Source organism: Plutella xylostella, chromosome 18 (genome assembly GCF_932276165.1).
Source record: "Plutella xylostella chromosome 18, ilPluXylo3.1, whole genome shotgun sequence".
NCBI classification, from domain to species: domain Eukaryota; kingdom Metazoa; phylum Arthropoda; class Insecta; order Lepidoptera; family Plutellidae; genus Plutella; species Plutella xylostella.
Genome location: NC_063998.1, coordinates 8,448,530 through 8,467,083, shown reverse-complemented (window position 1 = coordinate 8,467,083; position 18,554 = coordinate 8,448,530). Strand labels below are relative to the sequence as shown.

General features: G+C 37.5%; 3 protein-coding genes across 11 annotated transcripts in view; 2 read left to right on the top strand and 1 right to left on the bottom strand.

Moving 5' to 3' along the window:
- LOC105390500 (pyruvate carboxylase, mitochondrial) overlaps positions 1-2,860 on the top strand; it is a 32,394-nt gene extending 29,534 nt beyond the window's left edge. For all 7 annotated transcript variants that reach the window (XM_048627236.1, XM_048627238.1, XM_048627239.1 and 4 more), the window contains 4 exons: positions 155-280; positions 763-924; positions 1,482-1,557; positions 1,962-2,860. In XM_048627236.1, coding sequence (XP_048483193.1) covers positions 155-280; positions 763-924; positions 1,482-1,557; positions 1,962-2,137 — 540 coding nt within the window. In that variant the 3' untranslated portion in view covers positions 2,138-2,860. The remainder of the gene's footprint in view (positions 1-154; positions 281-762; positions 925-1,481; positions 1,558-1,961) is intronic.
- A 3,044-nt stretch (positions 2,861-5,904) lies between these two features.
- On the bottom strand, positions 5,905-11,096 carry LOC105390507. Of its 3 annotated transcripts, XM_038114111.2 has the most exons (7): positions 10,560-11,096; positions 9,865-10,032; positions 9,242-9,375; positions 8,797-8,885; positions 7,345-8,685; positions 6,830-6,996; positions 5,905-6,198 (listed from the first exon to the last, which is right to left on the bottom strand). In XM_038114111.2, exons 1-7 carry the CDS (start codon positions 10,669-10,671, stop codon positions 6,176-6,178), a joined length of 2,034 nt encoding a protein of 677 aa, XP_037970039.2. In that variant the 5' UTR covers positions 10,672-11,096; the 3' UTR covers positions 5,905-6,175. The 3 variants fall into 3 exon arrangements, with proteins under 3 accessions (XP_037970039.2, XP_037970037.2, XP_037970038.2); XM_038114109.2 differs by lacking the exon at positions 5,905-6,198 and having other exon boundaries at positions 6,515-6,996; XM_038114110.2 differs by lacking the exon at positions 5,905-6,198 and having other exon boundaries at positions 6,515-6,996; positions 9,865-10,029.
- A 1,554-nt stretch (positions 11,097-12,650) lies between these two features.
- Positions 12,651-15,270, top strand: LOC105390499. The gene is made up of 3 exons (XM_038114163.2): positions 12,651-12,808; positions 13,810-14,015; positions 14,197-15,270. The coding sequence occupies exons 2-3, from the start codon at positions 13,817-13,819 to the stop codon at positions 15,063-15,065; spliced, it is 1,068 nt and encodes a 355-aa protein (XP_037970091.2). The 5' UTR covers positions 12,651-12,808; positions 13,810-13,816; the 3' UTR covers positions 15,066-15,270.
- Positions 15,271-18,554: the final 3,284 nt, after the last annotated feature.

Here is an 18,554-nt window from a genome sequence, read left to right as displayed (position 1 = left end):
ATTAAAGAGTTCGGATTTCGTATGTTAGTGAAAAATTCTATCCAGTATCGTCGGAAGGAGGTAGTCAACATTCCGTTAATTTACTTTGAATCACGCTTCAAAACCCCACCCTAAACAATTAGTAAATTATAATTTAATTATTTTTATTCGTCAGGTGTCAGACCAAGACGTGATGTCGGCGGCGATGTACCCGCAAGTGGCGAAGGACTACTTCCGCATCCGCGACAAGTACGGCCCGGTCAAGCACCTCGACACCAAGACCTTCTTCACGGGGCCTTCCGTGAGTATACCTGCCTACTTACCTGCTTTAGTTTATTAACACTGTTAGTTATGAAATGATTAAATGTTTCTTTATCTTACTGTCCTAAAGATTTCCACGATATTATGGCTCAGTTTCACTTGAGTCAATCTACCTAAGCATGAAATTAAGACCTATGACAGCATTCCATACTCTACTTATATTGACATTCTCAGCTCTGAAACTGGTAGTAAGTCTTTGCCTTTCCTCATCTAACTAATGCCGTTTAGGTACCTATGTAAAGTTGTTTTCAACAGGTAAGTGGGCATCCCCCATTAGGTCTCCCAAACTTAGATACCACAATTTAGTTCTTTATCTTAGAGTTGAGTGGTATAAATAACGAATGTAGAATCTGATTGACAGACACAATATTAATTACTCACTAACTGATGCAGGGAACCTCATACCTCGTTTTTGTAAATACTGCATAAATGACATCACTAACCAACCCCCCTATTCCCCAGATCGGCTCGGAAATCGAAGTGAAGATCGAGCGAGGCAAGACGCTGGACATCAAGATAGTGGCTCTCTCAGACGAGATGACCGCCGCCGGCGAACGAGAGGTGTTCTTCGAGCTCAACGGACAGATGCGCTCTGTGTTCATCAGGGACGAGAACGCTAGCAAGGTATGACCACCCTATATATGCTATACAGGGTGTTGTGTTTCACACCCTATTTCCAATACTAAAATTTCCGATGACCAAGAATGTTGGTATAGGGGGCGCCATTTTTTTCGCGAAATTCACAAATTCTCCGTGGATAAAAGTCGCTTTTAATATCCCATCCTCCTCTATCACCCAACCTATCCTTTATCCTTGATTTCGAGACCTGTGTATTGTGTAATCATTATTATTCGTTCATAAATGCAACATTGTTCGCCGCCACTTTGTTCTTTCATGATACGATGTGTAGTATACACAACTCAAAATTATGTAATATAATGGGTCGAATGACACCTATAATTATCAAAACATGAATGAATGAATTACCCCATTGGCAACCACGCACTACCTGTACCTACAATCGTATCTACTATAAAACCGATACATTAAACAAACTTGGCACCGACCACTAAACTAACAACATTTCGCCCCAGCCATTTGTAGGAGCAACATCCACTCACAAGTAACCATATTAAATAACAGTCAAAATGCGTTACTGTATCGATTTGTACAATTTCCAGGAGATGAAGATTCACCCGAAGGCTGTGAAAGGCGACAAGAGTCAAGTGGGAGCCCCCATGCCTGGCACTGTTTTGTGTAAGTCCCCTTTTTATTATTTCTAACAAAGGTTGTCTGGAAGAAGTTGTTAGAAGTAGCTCTAAGACTGCAGAATCATTTTCTTGCTAACGTTGACGATGAATTTGTAAATGAATGTATTTTCTTATGACTGTACCATTTACACTAAATATTTTAGTGCTTGGATATTGGCCAAGAGGGCACTCTAAGAATTCTCTTTTGGCTCATGTCCCGTACTACTACGATAATATTTCTAGTGTCTATTGTATACAAATACTAAGTACCTATGTAGTAAATAACTATGTTTTTAAATTATTAAAATCAACAAAAGACAGCATGCAATCAACCAACAAAATATGTCCGCCATATTTAATTAAACACCATAAACTCCCACTCTATGACAACTTTTTCTTTATTCCTTCCAGCTGTCAAAGTGAAGGAAGGAGACAAGGTAGAGAAGGGTCAAGCTATCGCCGTCCTGTCAGCCATGAAGATGGAAATGGTGGTCCAAGCAGCCAAGGCCGGTACCGTCACATCTGTAGCCATTACCAACGGACAGAAGTTAGAGGGAGACGACCTGATTTGCATTATCGCTGATTAGAGTGAGACGGAGAATGATTCAAGATTAGGACGTCCAATCGGGTATCCGTTTTCTCTATGAGAAATGTTACATCACATTAAGTTTTAATTTAACTGCATTATTCGTTATGAATTGGTACTTATTAAACAAATGAAATTATGAGACTTGAGAGAGAATTTAAGCTTTTTTTATATAAAAGACATGAATCGATTTTTTTATAGATCTGTGAGCCTGTTTGTATATACAAAGTTTTGTTAAGAATTTTCATTTTATTATTTATATTTGTTTGTTTTTTATATTTGTATATTAGGAATGCTAAGGGTACATCGGGGTAGTTTTGTCGCAAAATTTAATGAAGTATAACTGTGATAGTTTATCCTAAACAATAGTTTAAAAGTGTCTTAATTATTTATAAATGCCTTGATTCTTAGTACAAATATTCTCATGGTTGCAAAGTTTTGTATAAGCATGTCTTTTTCCATGTACAGTAGGTAGATAGATGTAGTCATTCCTAATCGAAGCGACACAGGGTGAGATATGAAAGAAAATGTATGCTTAATTATAAATTTTATTTTAAAAACAGGTTTAAAACCTGAGTATGTAGACACTTAATTTTATTTAATTACGTTTTCTATTGATGAAAACTTGGTGCTCATACGACGGTACTTCAATACGTGCAATTGTTATTTCTTTGTTTGTACATTATTTATTTAATAAAATATATTATGTTTATACTGTTTTAAACTATTGGTTTTTTTATTACACCTACACCCTATAGGTATTGCTAACATATTTATAACTCCAGCAGTTCACAAAATGTGATGAAAAATTATAGTCTGGCAATCCAAAACGTGACCTGACGCTGTGCTTAAGAAAATTTAAATTTCAATAATTCGCTTTTATCTCGAAAACCGTTCGAGTTGACTGGAAGAAATGGTTTTAGGACATAAACCTCCCGAGTAAGTGAAGTGACTGATACACAATGAAATTTATACCTTTTCTCACGAGGAAAGACATCTGATACAAACAAAAACTACCCTTATTCGAATGTAATAAATGTCCTGTCAGATGTCTTTCCCCGTGAAACAAGGTATAAAAAGAAAATTTCACATTTCACTAATTCGCTTTTATCTCGAATACCGTTCAAGATATCGAAAAAATAACCGAATTTTCACCACCCCTTAGGTATCTACACCCCCACTAGAAACTTTTTTCTGAAGTTGTCAAATTAAATTTGTCTGGAAGAAATGGATTTAGGACATAAGCCCCCGTGTAAGTAAGTGAAGTGGCTGATACTCAATGAAATTAAACAAGATTTTTTTTTCATTTCACTAATTCGCTTTTATCTCGAAATGTCGAAAAATAACCGTATTTTCACCGCTCCCTAGGTATCTACTCTACACCCCCACTAAAAACTTTTTTTTGAAGTTTCAAATCTTTGGAAGAAATTGATTTAGGATATAAGCAGCCTTCAAGGTAAGAAGACTAATCAAATAGGTGGGAACGGGCTCTTAAGGTCCACTTTCTAGCGGGGCGGCGCTGACATTGAGGAATTTTCTACTATAGACAACAACAGCTGCTACTAATAAACCCGACTATAGATGACGCTTAACCTTTATACTGACGGCAATGAATTTAATTTTATTGGATTGAATATTGCTTTTTAGGAAACCCAAAATGCTTGTTTGTTTCACAGTATAATAAAACATCACCTAAAGATGGGCGAGCAGCGGAATCATGTAGGTACCTAAGATAGTTTTGATAGTCTGGCTAGACAAAGCGTGACCCACAGTCGTGACCTGTCATACTATAGATTTGCAAAATCAAGACAAAGTCGTTGACTATGAATGACATCTATGGCAGCGAAATAATGTGGCCATATAAAATACCTATAATAAAAAGTTCAGGTCATACTTTCTCTAGTCTAGCATTTAGGTTGTTTTTTATGAGATTTAGTAATAAAACCAATCAATCTAGATATAACATTGTTTTTATTATTACATAAATTTATAATACATTGTATACAATTTAATAACAACATCGATACGTTAAAACATTTATGTTATCGTTATAACTTATAAGTTAGTACAAATGTAGGTATGCGAGTTGTTATTTAAACCATACCGATATACATTATATAAAACCTTGTTAGCTTCTACAGGATGTTATATAATAAAGAACTGTATAAATAAGACTATAATCTACGTCCCTATTCAAAGCAATATACTTCTTATAACATCCTGTATAAACTAAAACAAGGTGTCCTCATTCTAACTTAACTAAAAAAGAGATCACATGATTTCAGTGTCATTGAATAGAAATTGAATTTTTTTACCGTCATACTTAAGTACTTTAGTTAGAACCGGCTACTTAAATACATTCTCATAATTCGCTTGGTGAAGACCAATTTTATTGTAGATGGCACCACCAACCCTGTAGTTTTACCCAACTCTGTGATTGGTGGACTCAGAAGTCATTGAAAGAAGCTTTTCTCTGATTGGCTAGAGCTAGGGAAAGCTATAGAGCTAGGGAAATCTATAGAGCTAGTCAAATACTCAACATACAACATTTACTTATTTAACTCATACAAACAGTTTTATAAGAAGAGGATTCTAACTCATATTAATAATTGAATGTAATTTTTCCATGTTGAAACATTTATTTTACTTTAAGAATATATTTCATATGTGATACGCTACTCTGATATATAATCATATTGTCCATGTATGAAATATAATGACACCTTATAGGACCTTTTTGAAAATGTGTGGTCACACAATTTACAAGAATAGTATCTTCTTAAAATCATTTTTTACAACTGTATTTACATACACCCGGTCCAGCAGGTAAAAATAAAAGCATAATTATTTTGTATGTGCTTATGTGTAAGCAATATACATATGTATGTTTATGTTTGCCGTGTTTATGGTAATACGCGACACATAGATCGATTGATATGTGTGCGGAAAATAAAACTGATATTACAAATACGAGATTGCGAGAAAATAATTCGAGTCACCGTTTCGGGAATTTTGTACTCAAATGTCACAAAATCAATCAAATATATCTTTCAGGCTTCAAAGTATTCTTTCAAAAAGTAAGTTGAACCAAAAAAACTTATATTTATTGGCACGATAGTTGGCTTTTCAAGATAGGACATGTAATTTAAACGGATACGATATCTCTGTATATTTTAACGCCAAATTATATTTAAATATTTCTGTCATTAGTTTAATTAAAATGAAGGTTTTGACAAAAAATTATATATTGTTGGCCCCTTAAACTAACAATGAGATAAACTATGACGTTAATAAAGATGTGTGAACAAAATATTGAATGTTTCATCTAAAATTCAAAGTACAATGCACAAAAAGTATATATATATATTAGGTATCAGGTTGTTCATCTATTTGTTTTGTTGACAGTACATTCTAGTATAGTTTAAAGTCCCATTCCACGGGGAAAGACATCTGACAGAACCCTTATTACATTCGAATAAGGGTAGTTTTTGTTTGTATCAGATGTCTTTCCCCGTGGAATGGGATTATAAGTATAAATTTGTGAGGACGCGCGCAATCAAACCCAAGTATGATGTTAGAATGACATTTATTGGTAGGGGGAAGTGTTGCCACACTACACCTTAACAAATTAAAGTTGTAAAAAAGACGGAATTATCACGTTTAGGTGTTAACGTTACGCAATATTTTATCTTTTATATTTACAAAAACATTTACTGACTACTCTTATTTCAGGGCAACCTTTTCAAAAATCTTTTATGAGTACAAATGGGGATGGTTATGTTACTATGTTATATTCTACTGTAAAATATGTATTAAAAATATGTCATTACGTCTATTGTTAGTCCATTTAGTACAAAAAAGGAATGAGCACATATAAGTGATATGTTATATTTTATAATATAATGTTCAAGAAATCCAAACCAATGTTTTAATACTCTAAAGTCTAAAGAATTAATTACCGAAATGGCACAGATGTTAGAAATGGGTGTCCATAGCTGCATCCATAATGATAGTTCCTTTTTAAATGAGATCGATACATTTATGAGCATTCTGGCAGCAAGCCTGGAAAAAATTAAACAGTTTCATTGGTGCTTGTTCTAATTAATGCAATACAATGTTGAAAGTCTGAAATAATATGTGCACTACGATAAAATATGTGTAGTTATAACTTATAACCAAATAACCGTAATGGTTTTGTTAGAAAAATAATTTATTATAATGACCTAATTCGCATGCACGCCATTCTACACTAAGGGCGTCTTGCACAACAAAGTTAAATAAAATTAAATCTATGACCTCTTGCTCTGACATTATACTGTCAGAGCAAGAGACAAACTATTTAATTTTATTTAACTTTGTTGTGCAAGACGCCCTAAGATGCCTATTTATGTCCTAAATATAATTTTGATAAGATTTGTGCCAATTTACAATGTTTTTGGACTAGATTGAGTCGATTTATATGAATCATACTTATAAAAAATATATTTTCAGTACACGTTTCTATCAGAACATTTAATTTCCTATTCCTAATTCAACGAAGAGCAAACAATATCATAACTTACATACCTAAACAGCCATACAACATGCTTCACAAAACCAAACACCTAATCAATCTCCCCCGGGTCCAAAAGCGACTTATCAACCAAAGAATTGGAAAACGTGTCTACATATTTAACTCCAACTGTCAACTCACTCTTGAAGTTCTCTATGTCGTGTTCTTCCAAGTCGTTGATGGAAGCCACCGAGTTCTGGTCGCTGACGCTGAGGCTGGAGTCCGCGTCTTCTCCGTAGCAGCGCCGCTTGTGGTCTGACGGCAGGTGCGGGTAGGAATGCTCCACTTGGATCGCTTGTGTTGTGTTGCTGGAAGAAAAGGGTAGTTGAAATAATGTCTCTTGAGTTGCTATTCGCAACATTAATCTAGATCTAGGCTCTAAGGCGGGGGGTGTATCGGCCCGCTGGACCAACGACCTTAGACAGGCGTCCGGTAGTGGATAGAATAGACCAGGAAAGCCAAGGACAGAGTGTTGTACCGCTTTTTGGGAAAAGCCAATGTCCAGCTGTGATACTACTGATGAAGAACATTGATGGATATTATTGCGTAGGCCATCGGGAGAACGCTAGTAATTTGAAATCTATTCTCAGTTTACCTAGCGTCTTGAGATAGAAGAACAATAAATAAATATAGATTAAATGATGTTATTAACTTACCAAGTCTTCCTCAAAACAGGTCTACCCATCTCGACCTTCAGTTCTAACGAGTAGAGCTTAGCCAGAGACTCCAACTTTTCTCTCTCATCAGGGTCATTCAGATTTGGCAACTTCAGCTCCGTCTGGCACGAATCTTGCAGGAACTTTGACAACTGTTCATTGGCAGCACTGAGTATGAGGAAACCTGGTCTTTCCTCGCGAATTCTTCTGCACCCAGCTCTGATTTCCCTAACGTCGTTCATTTGGGAATTCCCCATCGAGTGTTCGCTGAAGTAATGGTCGCTTTGAGGCGATTTCTCGCTTATATTCAAGTCGCTAGATGACGTCTTTTGTAGCGCAAAATTCGTCCGCGGCGTCTGGCCAAACTCGTCTTGAGCTGATTTCTCCTGAAACGCCTGAAATGACTGAAAAAAAGTCTCGTTCGCGTTCTGACCTAGCACTCCAGCGTTTTTCACGTCACTGAAACTTGTAAACGAAGAGTGTGGTTGAAGAATGTTCTCCTTAGAAATGTATTCGTCTTCTAAATCTATGATTGTTTTCGAATCCGACATCATTGCTTCCTCATCGTTCCCCGAGTCTACTTTAGGCCGTTTCTTTTTGAACCTATTCTTGCATCCGGTCCAACCGCTTTTGGATAAATACTTTTCCTTTTTCAGTCTTTTTGGTGGCGTGGCCGTGGCGGCCGCCGCCGTGTTTACTTTAGACGACTTGAACGTCAAACTTTTGTTGAACACTTTAAGTTCTTCTATTCCGGGCCAGTCTGTTAGTTCATCGTCTCCTTCACGATCACTGTCATTTGTTATGCCGTCTGACTCACTACTGCTTAGGGAACTAGACTCATTGCCCATACATTCCATGCCGTTATTGTCATCAAACTGCAACGGATTCCGCAAACTGTTTGGCGGGTGCGTTTTGTTCAGTAGTTTTGACTTTCTGTGCATTTTCCCGTCAAAGTTGTTTTTGGTGGAGCTCGGTATGGGGTTAAAGAATGGCGGGAGGTCGGTAGTGACTTTATAGCCGGTCATTTTATTGAGCGTCGGGGTGCCGTTTTTGAAGGATTTCTTGTAGACGAAGTTGAAAGAGGAGCTTCCGGGTAAAGTTGGAGTGTTGGCGAAGGTCGGGGGACTACAGGCGCTATCGTTCTGCGACTTCAGGACTATCTTCCCGGGTTGCAGGACGGATTCTTTCCTCTTCTTGTCCAGGTTTTTGGTCTTGAAGTCGTAGTTCTTGGACAGGAAGGTGGCCTTGGATGTGCAACCGCCGCTGAAGGACCGCTCTCTCATCTCGCAGCCGTCAGTCTTGTCTCGGTACGACCATTTCCTTTTGCCACAAAATGCATTTCTGAAAAGTTTATGGGTACTTGAGAATAAACAATCATTTTGTTAGTTATTACTTATTAATGGTTACTATTGGTACATAATCTAGTTATCTATTTATCGGAACATAACATACCTTTCTTTGCATGATAGTTTGTGCTTGTTGGTATGTAAAATTGAGCTCAATCCAGAGTTCAGTGTAATTGACACGGGCAGTTCGCTGGGCTGTAGACAAAATATTACATTGAATAAAACAGTGATTTAACAATACATATAACAAGAACATCTTTCATTCAAAATTACCCACAACTTCAGACCCGAATTAATGCAGGGTAAGGAAACTCCTTTATGTAATATTATTATGGTATAGATATAGATTGATACATGTAACTACTACTAATTCAGAGCATTATGCTAGGCCATGAATTTATCGTTTTTTGATTGCCTATAGCAGTCCATGAAATTTAAGTAATTTAACCACATTATTAACGGCTTGCAATTGACCACGTGTTCCTGATACTGTCTCGCCACTCTATTATAATAACTCGGTAGGTGTGACAAGGGTATTAGGGTATGCATACCTCAGCAGTGAGGTTCAGTATCTCTATGGGCGGCGAGCGCGAGCCGTCCACGAAGTCCATGGGCACCTTCTTGTACTTGCGCTTGCGCCGCGTCGTCGCCAGCCGCGTCGGACTGAAGTTCTCATTGAAGGAATCTGGAATTTGGAGGGTAGTTATGTTATATGGGGGAAAGTTTTGTGTATGTTTGTTACTGTAAGAAGCAAAAAGTACTAGACGGATTTAGTTAAACTCTTGAATACTACCTTGAATTGGTTAGATATCAAATGGATTTAGATGAAGCTCTATGAATATTGGTTAGATATCATTAAGCTGAACATAAAGGTTTTGTGTCCAAGCCAAGCTAAAGAAAATATAGTGTGAGGTTGTATTTAAGTTGTGACATTGCTAGTTAGTAGTTACTTTATTATCCTGATTATTCACAGAAAAGCTTTGTTTCAACCCAAGAGAGTATTATCAAAATGTTTAAAAAATCTTAAATAAAACATAGACTAAATATAGTCTGCTTTGGTACCAGTTTTATACCAGAAATTTCATACAAATCAGTAACTAAAGCTGTTCCTAAACCAGAACTATAATAATTAATATGTCTAGCCCCTATTTTACAATAAGTAAAAGCAACTAACCTGACTCAAAGGCCCCAATCTGGCAGTAATGGCGTGCCTTCAGACTCCCGGTCTTGTGCGGGTTGAGCAGCGGGTCGTCCGAGTCCGACAGTGGCTGCGTGATGAGAGGAGCCTGCGGGGGACTGCTCGAGCTGCCATCTTCAGCTACACTTATAGCTACAGCTGCTGCTGGGGTGAATGGAGATATGTTGGAGAGGTTTTTTTTTGTTTGTAGATAGGTAGAATAAAGTTGGACTAAATGTAGTTTGTTATTAGCAACATGCATTGACCAGGTAGTAGTAGGTAGTTGGAGATATAGGGACATCTTTAATTTGATTGCAATTGCTTTACTTTCAGTTGCAGAATCATTTGTCAGTATTGTAAACATGATGAATGAAATAGTATTTAATGTGTAATTTCACAAAAATACTATATCACTAGCAGCTGTAAGCTTGTGATACTCATTGGAAAAGTCCTATGTCCACCAGTGGACAATATTGACTGATGATCTGATCAAAAAGGCTGACGTTTCTATAAATAGCATGAATATTTCCATTGTTTGAGTAATAATAATATTACTGTAGGAACCCTTACTACAAGTAGCCCATAAATTATAAATTAAAATCTAAATATTGCCACCAGGAAATCTATTGTTTACCTCTTTTAACCAAGGTTCATAAAGATTAGCAAAGGCGAAGTATTAAGAAGGTACTGACGTAAATTCCCAGCGGATCTAGTTCTTCGTCGCATGCCGATCTTCCTGCGCTCATGCCGCACGCAGTTGCTCTCCTCCAGGGCCAGGTTCAAGTCATGCGACAGCCGCTCCATCACCCTACACTCCGAAACACTCCGCACGGAAAATGTAAACACTCATGCTCGTCAAAAGATCTAGAACGTACGATGTAATTTTCGGATTTCACACTCTTAACCAAACGGAAAATGCAGTATTTTATGGACTGCCACTTAATTCGTAACAATGTGGAACGGTTTTTGTAATAAATTTACAAGTTTCACAGTTAGTGCGAATATTATTAGCCAAAAACTGGAATGCAATAGCTAGGCTCTGGGAAACTCGAGTCTAAAGTTCCCTATTTCCCTTCTCTTCTTGGGGCTTGTGTTTGGACGCAATGTTTTTGTAGATCTTTATTAACTATACTAAAGCAATAGAAACCACACAAAGGTCACAAAGAAAGACACCAATGAATAATATAGTTTCGAGGATCTATCCACTTTCTTTATTTCCTCTCACACAGCACACACTCACATTTGATTTTTTTGACATATAAAAATTTATTTTGTAAATTTAAGAAGCTATCAGATACTATTTCTTTCTCATTTTCCCAACATGTATGAAGACAGAGAGATCGGAGTCATCGTAGTCTCTGTAATTTGGATGTGTTTTTATTTATAGTGCGTTCCATTCTTCGTAAACTAACTTTATAAATTAACTGCATACATTCTTAAAATAGAAAATATAAGTTATATTTATTTATTTCTTGATAGTTGCTTTTTTAAGTTGTACCTATTAATTTTTAATTTCACAGTTTTATTATTATTTCATAATACTTTTTATCTACTTGATGATTTGGATGGACTAAAAAATATTGTTACGTAAAATGGAGTAGTAGAACTAAATATTATTGATAGTGTTGTTTAAATAATATCATTTTGATAAATCGAGAGCACAAAGTATCGATAGTCTATCTTCTAGTAAAATAGGCATTTTTTCTAGAACATAGAAAGCTGAGAAAAAAGACGAGGGCGAGAAAAACCAACCAACAACGAAGCAAGGCCATTTATTTGAAACTAGGAGTACAACCATAAAAAATGCAATAATAATATTAAATAATAAATAAAACATACACCCACGCCTTGTACTAATGTACTCCCTTGCGGGGTAGGCAGAGGTGCATTGCTGCGCCCACTTTTCGCCAGAGCGTTATGTTAGTCCCAATGTAATATTGCTGCACCCACTTTTCGCCAGAGCGTTATGTTAGTCCCAATGTAATAGGGGGCGGGCCTATTGCCATTTTTACGAGCACATCCAAGACCCGAGAACAAATATCTGTGTTTAAACAAATATCTGCCCCAGCCGGGAATCGAACCCGGGACCATAATAATAAATAAATGTTCTTTATTTCAGGCAGCACCCATATAACAAAGTAATTACATTTACAATATTCATCATAATATACCTAAATACAAAAAATATAAATTACAATAAGATTAAGTCACAATCCTAATCGAAAATTTTATGACAGATGATTAAAAAAACTATAGAATTATTTTATCATTATACTATAGTATACAGCATAGCACCGCATCCACACCGGACTGCAATACTCTACACAGCTTCGGACAACGTTTTTGAAGTCTTTAGTGTTTCGAATTATAAAGCCCAACATTTTAAAACTACGAGTCACCATAGATTCTATCTGCTTATGAAATTGCAGTTTACTATCTAGTCTCACGCCAAGATCCCTAACCTCAACCACATTTTTTAAAGGAGAGTCGTTAATGAAGAAGGTTTCAGGTGGAATATTTTGCCTAGACCTCGAAAACATCATGTGGTAACATTTCGAAGCGTTTAAAGACATGCCATTTAGATCGCACCAATCAACGAGACGGCTTAAATCATTGTCAAAAATATCTTGCTGTAATTTTTATTTTTTTGCATAAAGAAACAAAGAAGGTTCCTGGTGTCTGAGACAGGGGTTAAGGTGGTCAATCCGATTTATTTTATTTATCGAATATAATCGATTAAATTATTTTTACAGGTTAAGCCATCACTATAGTTAGTAGCCGTTGACGTTGACGCGCTGCAACTGCAACCGTTGTGTTGATCTGTCATTATCTGTCAAACAATAGTCATCAAAGTGCCAAATTGTGCGCCAATTTTGTGTTGTGTTGCAGTAAATATTTCAATAAAAACGGTGTAATTTCAGTATAATTAGTGAATATTCTGGTAAGTTTCTAATGAATTATGTTTCTATTCTACATAATGCGCCAAAAAATAATGTATTAACTTCAATAAAGCTATCAAAACCGGAGCAAAACATAATGCATTTCTAGGTTTGGGCGGGAAATAATATTTTGATGTGAACTGCTGAAATAATAAATGATAGAACTATACTATTGCAGTAAATGTGATATATTCTTGGCTATAGTTGATTTTGATAACAATACACCAACTGTGAAAGTTTTATCAAAGATATTTTATTTCTTAATTTCGCCGAGAAATTTCTCTCTTATCTGGTATATTTTGATTTTTTTGACACTGTTAATCACACCAGTTATTCGTCATTAACCCAATTATTAATCAGCGGTTTAAGGTCCTAAATTTATTTCATTTGTCACCTGTACCATGCATCAGTATTTGTATGGGGTGGGGTGCACAAAAGAAGCCTCCAAGTGACATTTATTTGTTAATTTACACTTCTATTGCACAAATAATGTACAAAATGTAGATGTATAATCAATCAGGTGGACTTTATGCTAATAGCATTATCTACTTACCAGTTAACCTGCAGGAGTTTCAGCAGCATAGAGTAGGGAAATGCAAAAAATATAAATTATAGTGCAGGTGGGTAATTCCGAATTTCGGGTAATTCCGATTTTTGCCAATTTCTTCCAAACGCAGCCATACTTTGAACCGTGGAACCATTCACCTTGATGGCAACTTCTTCTACCTTGCTTGGGTTGTTCCACAGTTCAAAGTATGGATGTGTTTGGAAGAAATGGGCAAAAATCGGAATTATCCGAAATTTGGAATAACCCACCAGCACCTTTTATAAAAAAAAATACTGCACCTCATTACATCTGGTGCATCAATAGATTGGTTAATGTATAAGTCATTCTTACCTTAATACATAACTACTCACTTGTACAACATCTCTTACTTAAGTTGTATCAAGGCACCTAAATTATGAAGCAAAAGTTTCAGAACCCCGATTCTCACCTCCCCAGGTGCCCAATGGAAGTGCCAGTGACCCCCGAGGGAGGGCGGCGCACGCGGGCGGCGCTGGCCGAGATCCCGGCGCGGCTGGACCGGCTGCGCGTGTCCACCACGCCGCTGCAGCAGCTCACCAACACCAGGGAGATGTCGCCGGCGCTGCCGCCTGGGTATCTGAGTCCGGCGCCGTCGCCGGATGAAATGGTTATACAGCAGAGAGGTGGGTTTAGTCTGTATTATATAAAACTTTTATTTGGTGCTTGTACCATGTACATTACATAAAGGTGCTACAAAATCCAACTATAGAAAACAACACCGTAATGGAGCACCAATTCATGTGCATTGGAGTGCCAATCATATGAGTGTAACATTCATTTAACCAGTTTCATTTCACCTTACAGGGCGCAGACTGATGCCAGTGACGTGGTCACCCGACATAGAGCTGAAGAGGAACTCCACATTCCACTCCACCATCAGGACTCCTCCTAAGAACACTCCCAACCGTCACTCTCCACTGAAGCTAGGGGTCACCCTGCGCTCCACACCGCGCAAGCGACTCATGTTGGGTGATGTAGAGAGGGTTCCACTCACTCCGGAGAAGATCGACTTCAGTGACATCAGCACCCCTCAGAAGCTCAAGATCACCAGCCCTGTGAAAGGCACTCCACCAGCCAAGCGGTGCAGGATCGAGAGAAAGCTTGAAGAGTTTAAGGGCCCAATCGACACGGCTCTCAAAGGCCTCAGCCCTGTACAACTCATCAACATGATTAAAGGCATTGTGGATAAACACCCAGAGATAGAGCAGGAGGTGAGGAAGACCATGCCAGTGCCTGACCTGAGCCCTCTGGAGGAGAAGTTGAGCTATTTGAAGTGCAACATCTTCAAGAGCCTGCCGACATCTCGGCTCATGTCCAAGACGGACTCTCCTGCTTATTCCCGCGTCTCGATACACTTGGCTGCTTTTAAGAAGTGCGTCGTCGAACAGGGGAAGACGCTGGTGGAGTCTCAACACTGGGACTCTGTGCTGCAGTACGCCTTCATAGCTTGGAGCTATGTCAAAGCGACTCCGGTGTGGGACATACAGCCTCACAACAGTCAGAGGAAGCAGTGTTTCAGGGCGCTGAGTAACTTTTGCCTGACTGCTGTCAAGAAGGGAGGGTTTGACAAGGGTTACCTGATGGATGTGCAGGACAAGCTCACCAGCATGTCGGCTGATGCTGATGATGTGCAGTCCTGCTTGAAGTGTGTGCAGGCGTTGTTACAGGAATGATGAACTTCAATGTCTCTTACGAGAAATTCTAGCTGAAGTTGGTTTAGATTACAATGATATGCCAAACATAAAGTTTTTAGTAAATTAGGAAAATTATAATATGGATTTTTATGCATTATGTTTCGTATAATGAACTTTTTAGTTTTTTATCAAGATATTTTGCTTGAATATGGTCACGCTTCAATGCGTGTTTTAACTATATTCTACTGCTTAAGTTTTTTACTATATTCTACTGCTGTAGTATAAATTACATTACTTTGTTTGTATTTGTGTTTATGCGTAGCTTCATTAAATATAAAGTCAAGCCAGGCGATAAAATTTAAAATCCTCTAAGTACTATCCCTAATAGGGAAGGTTTTTCAGTGGAGAGATAAATCGAAATCTAACGTTTATTCAAACTACCCTCAAAAATAATTTCCATTTTCACTAATTATATTTTGATACCTCTGACTGGTAAACCTTTAGGCAGCGTTCCCACTACGCCGGACCGGCAGATCTGCCGCGCCGGTAAATCTGCCGGAAGAGCTAGTGGCTGTACAATTTATATGAAGCTATTCACATTATCCCGGGTCCGGCATTTTTGCCGAGCCCGGCATTTCTACCGAACGTTTTGTCACTACGAATTGCCGGTAGAACGACCGGGCCCGGAGTAATGTGAACGAGTTTGTGCCGGTATCTGTCCCCCGCTCGCCCCGCTCGTGCTCCCCTCGCCCCGCCCGTGTTCCACTCACGTCATTCGGCTCGCATGTTCTGGTAAAAGTAGACGTTTAGCATGGATATTCAAGCAGAAACTTTAATTACGCTTGTCCAAGAGAGACCTATTCTGTGGGATAAGACCGAAGACGTCTATAAAGACAAAAACTAGTGAAAATCTTTCCCGTAAAATAGGGTGCACCCAATGTTTTCTTTTATTTTGCCTTCTATTAAGATACCACCACAACACAACAATTTCGTCGTCCATTGTGCGCGCAGGTCCAAATTCAACTGAGGACTGTCTGAATTTCTTCCGGGATCCGATGTAATGTGAACACTCTGTCCGGTGTCCGGTTTTCGGCAGATCTGCCGGTCCGGCGTAGTGGGAACGCTGCCTTACAACTTCTATGACATTAACGTGTGCAAAATCTTATGTTGCGGTCTCATCAGTAATTTTGTCCACAGTTTCTATAATATTAATATCATTTTACTGTCGATAGAAGTAGCAATAAGAAGTGTACGTTAATTAGGTACTTTTAGCCTTGATTTTGTCGTTTGGCGAAACTACTTGAGTATCTATAGATTAATTATCTTTTAAATTAGTTAATTACTTTAGATTTAATAATCATGTTATCCTGTTGCCATACATTTGCTATGATTTTTCTTTCAATCCTACTTTGTATTTGCTTTTTTACTGTTATTTTAAAATGACTGATATTAAAATATAAGGATTTTTATTCTGCTAAATGTAGAACACGTTTAATAGTCAAATAGTTAAGATATTGAAAAAAAAACTATGAATACAATGCATAAACAAGTACTATTTTTGGAAAACAAATACATTAATCTAAAATAACTTTCTGAATCAAATACCTTCATAAAAAAGTTTTACGTGTGTTTAATTTAATGTTTGTGTAAAACCCATATTTTTGGGTTTCAAAATGTGCCTTTACATAATAATATGATTATCATAAGATGAATAAGTTTGCTTTTGTGAACTAAAGATTTTCCTTACCTCAATGTTCTCAAATGTATTGATTCTTTAATTTAATAATAATTTACATAGTAACTCTTTGGTACCGGGTGGTACAGTACCTTATGATAAGTAGTACTCCTAGTTTATTATAGGCAACGATTGTTGCGCCACATAATACTAAATAACGTACAATCTTAAACTTCCCTGTCGTATAACTTCAGTGAAAAAAGAAACAAAATAAACATGGCGGACGTTTTACATAGGCCGTTGGAAGGAGTAGGGTCCTACCTACCTACGATCAAAACAAGTGAAAGCGAGGCATGGTTGGGCCACCATTTTTAATATGTTTATTTATTTGCGGAAGTTATAATATGCAAAGTTCAGGCGATGTTGCGCATCAAATGTTGCTATAGGAATACAACAATAATATTTTAAAATAGATACAATTTTGTCTTTTAACTTTTAAGTTTGCGTGTAGTTCTAGTAGTTCACTCATCGTTTATATTGTATATCTAAGTAGTTGTGTCACGATAATTTGAATAAGATGTCGACAAAAATAAGTGCCTTCCAAATGTTAATTGCATTTATTATCATTTAAATCTAAGTGTGGTTTAGAATTAAGGCATTTCATGATTTTGACTAAATATCGACTTGATATTATAATAATCCCAGTGATAAGAAGTGTTGTTTAAGCGTAATTTTGGCTTAATAAATATTATTTTTTCATTAATGTATTAAATCGTTTCTTTTACTTATCTCTTAGGTAATTAATTAAGTTAAAAAACGATTAATTAAGATGAAAAACGGTTGTTTCTTGCCACACTCACAAACCGTATATGTGTCGCAGCCGGATCGTATAATCCGCCGTATTACATTACGGCTGGCCGCATTACAACACAGGGCCGCTTTGTAATGCGCCGGATCAACGTTTAGCCGCATTGTCATTTCAATACGTTCTTCAATACGGCGGCCCACGTTTAGGCGCATCGTACTACTACTGAATTGTAGGGTAACCATGTCCATACTAAGCATGACATTACAGGTGAAGTATTTTTGTAATCATAATAGAGTAAATCTATCATATGGACTTCCATTAAAGTATCAAAATACTGTTAATGGGCACTACTCGGATTGTAGGATCTCCGGAATTATTATTCTTCATCATCAACATCTGGACGTAAGCCTCTCCCAAAGCACACCACTGGATGCAATCTACAGCATTCCACATCCAATCATAACCAGCCACCTTTCGCAATTCGTCACCCCATCTAGCCTGAGGGCGTCCCACACTACGTTTGCCTCGTCGCAATCTCTTCAAGATCAAAATAACCTTTGCTGGCCACATTTATATTTTTTGACCCAGTAGTATTATCTGGAAATCCGCCAACCAGCAGAATCCATGGTCACTTTAGCTGATTGATGTGCGTTATATCTTTTGTACGTTTTTCACTGTACCGCATTGATCGGAAAGGAAATTATTTAATTTCACGTGAAAATTGTTCTTGAAGTACTGTTTACTAGCATATTTAACACGATTTCTTCGTTGTAATCATCATCAAATATCTGTATCCAACGCCATTATTGTTGTTATGTCAAGCAGCGCCACGAGTGTTAAAAATCAAAACTAAAATCATTCAAAGCAGCGGCTAATCTGTCGCCGTATTACATAACGGCCAGCCGTATTGAATGACGTATGATGTCGAATACAATCCGGCGCATTTTCATCCAGCCGTATTCAATACGGCTAAACGTTGATCCGCCGCGTTACAAAGCGGCCCTGTCTTGTAATGCGGCTAGCCGTCATGTAATACGGCGGGTTA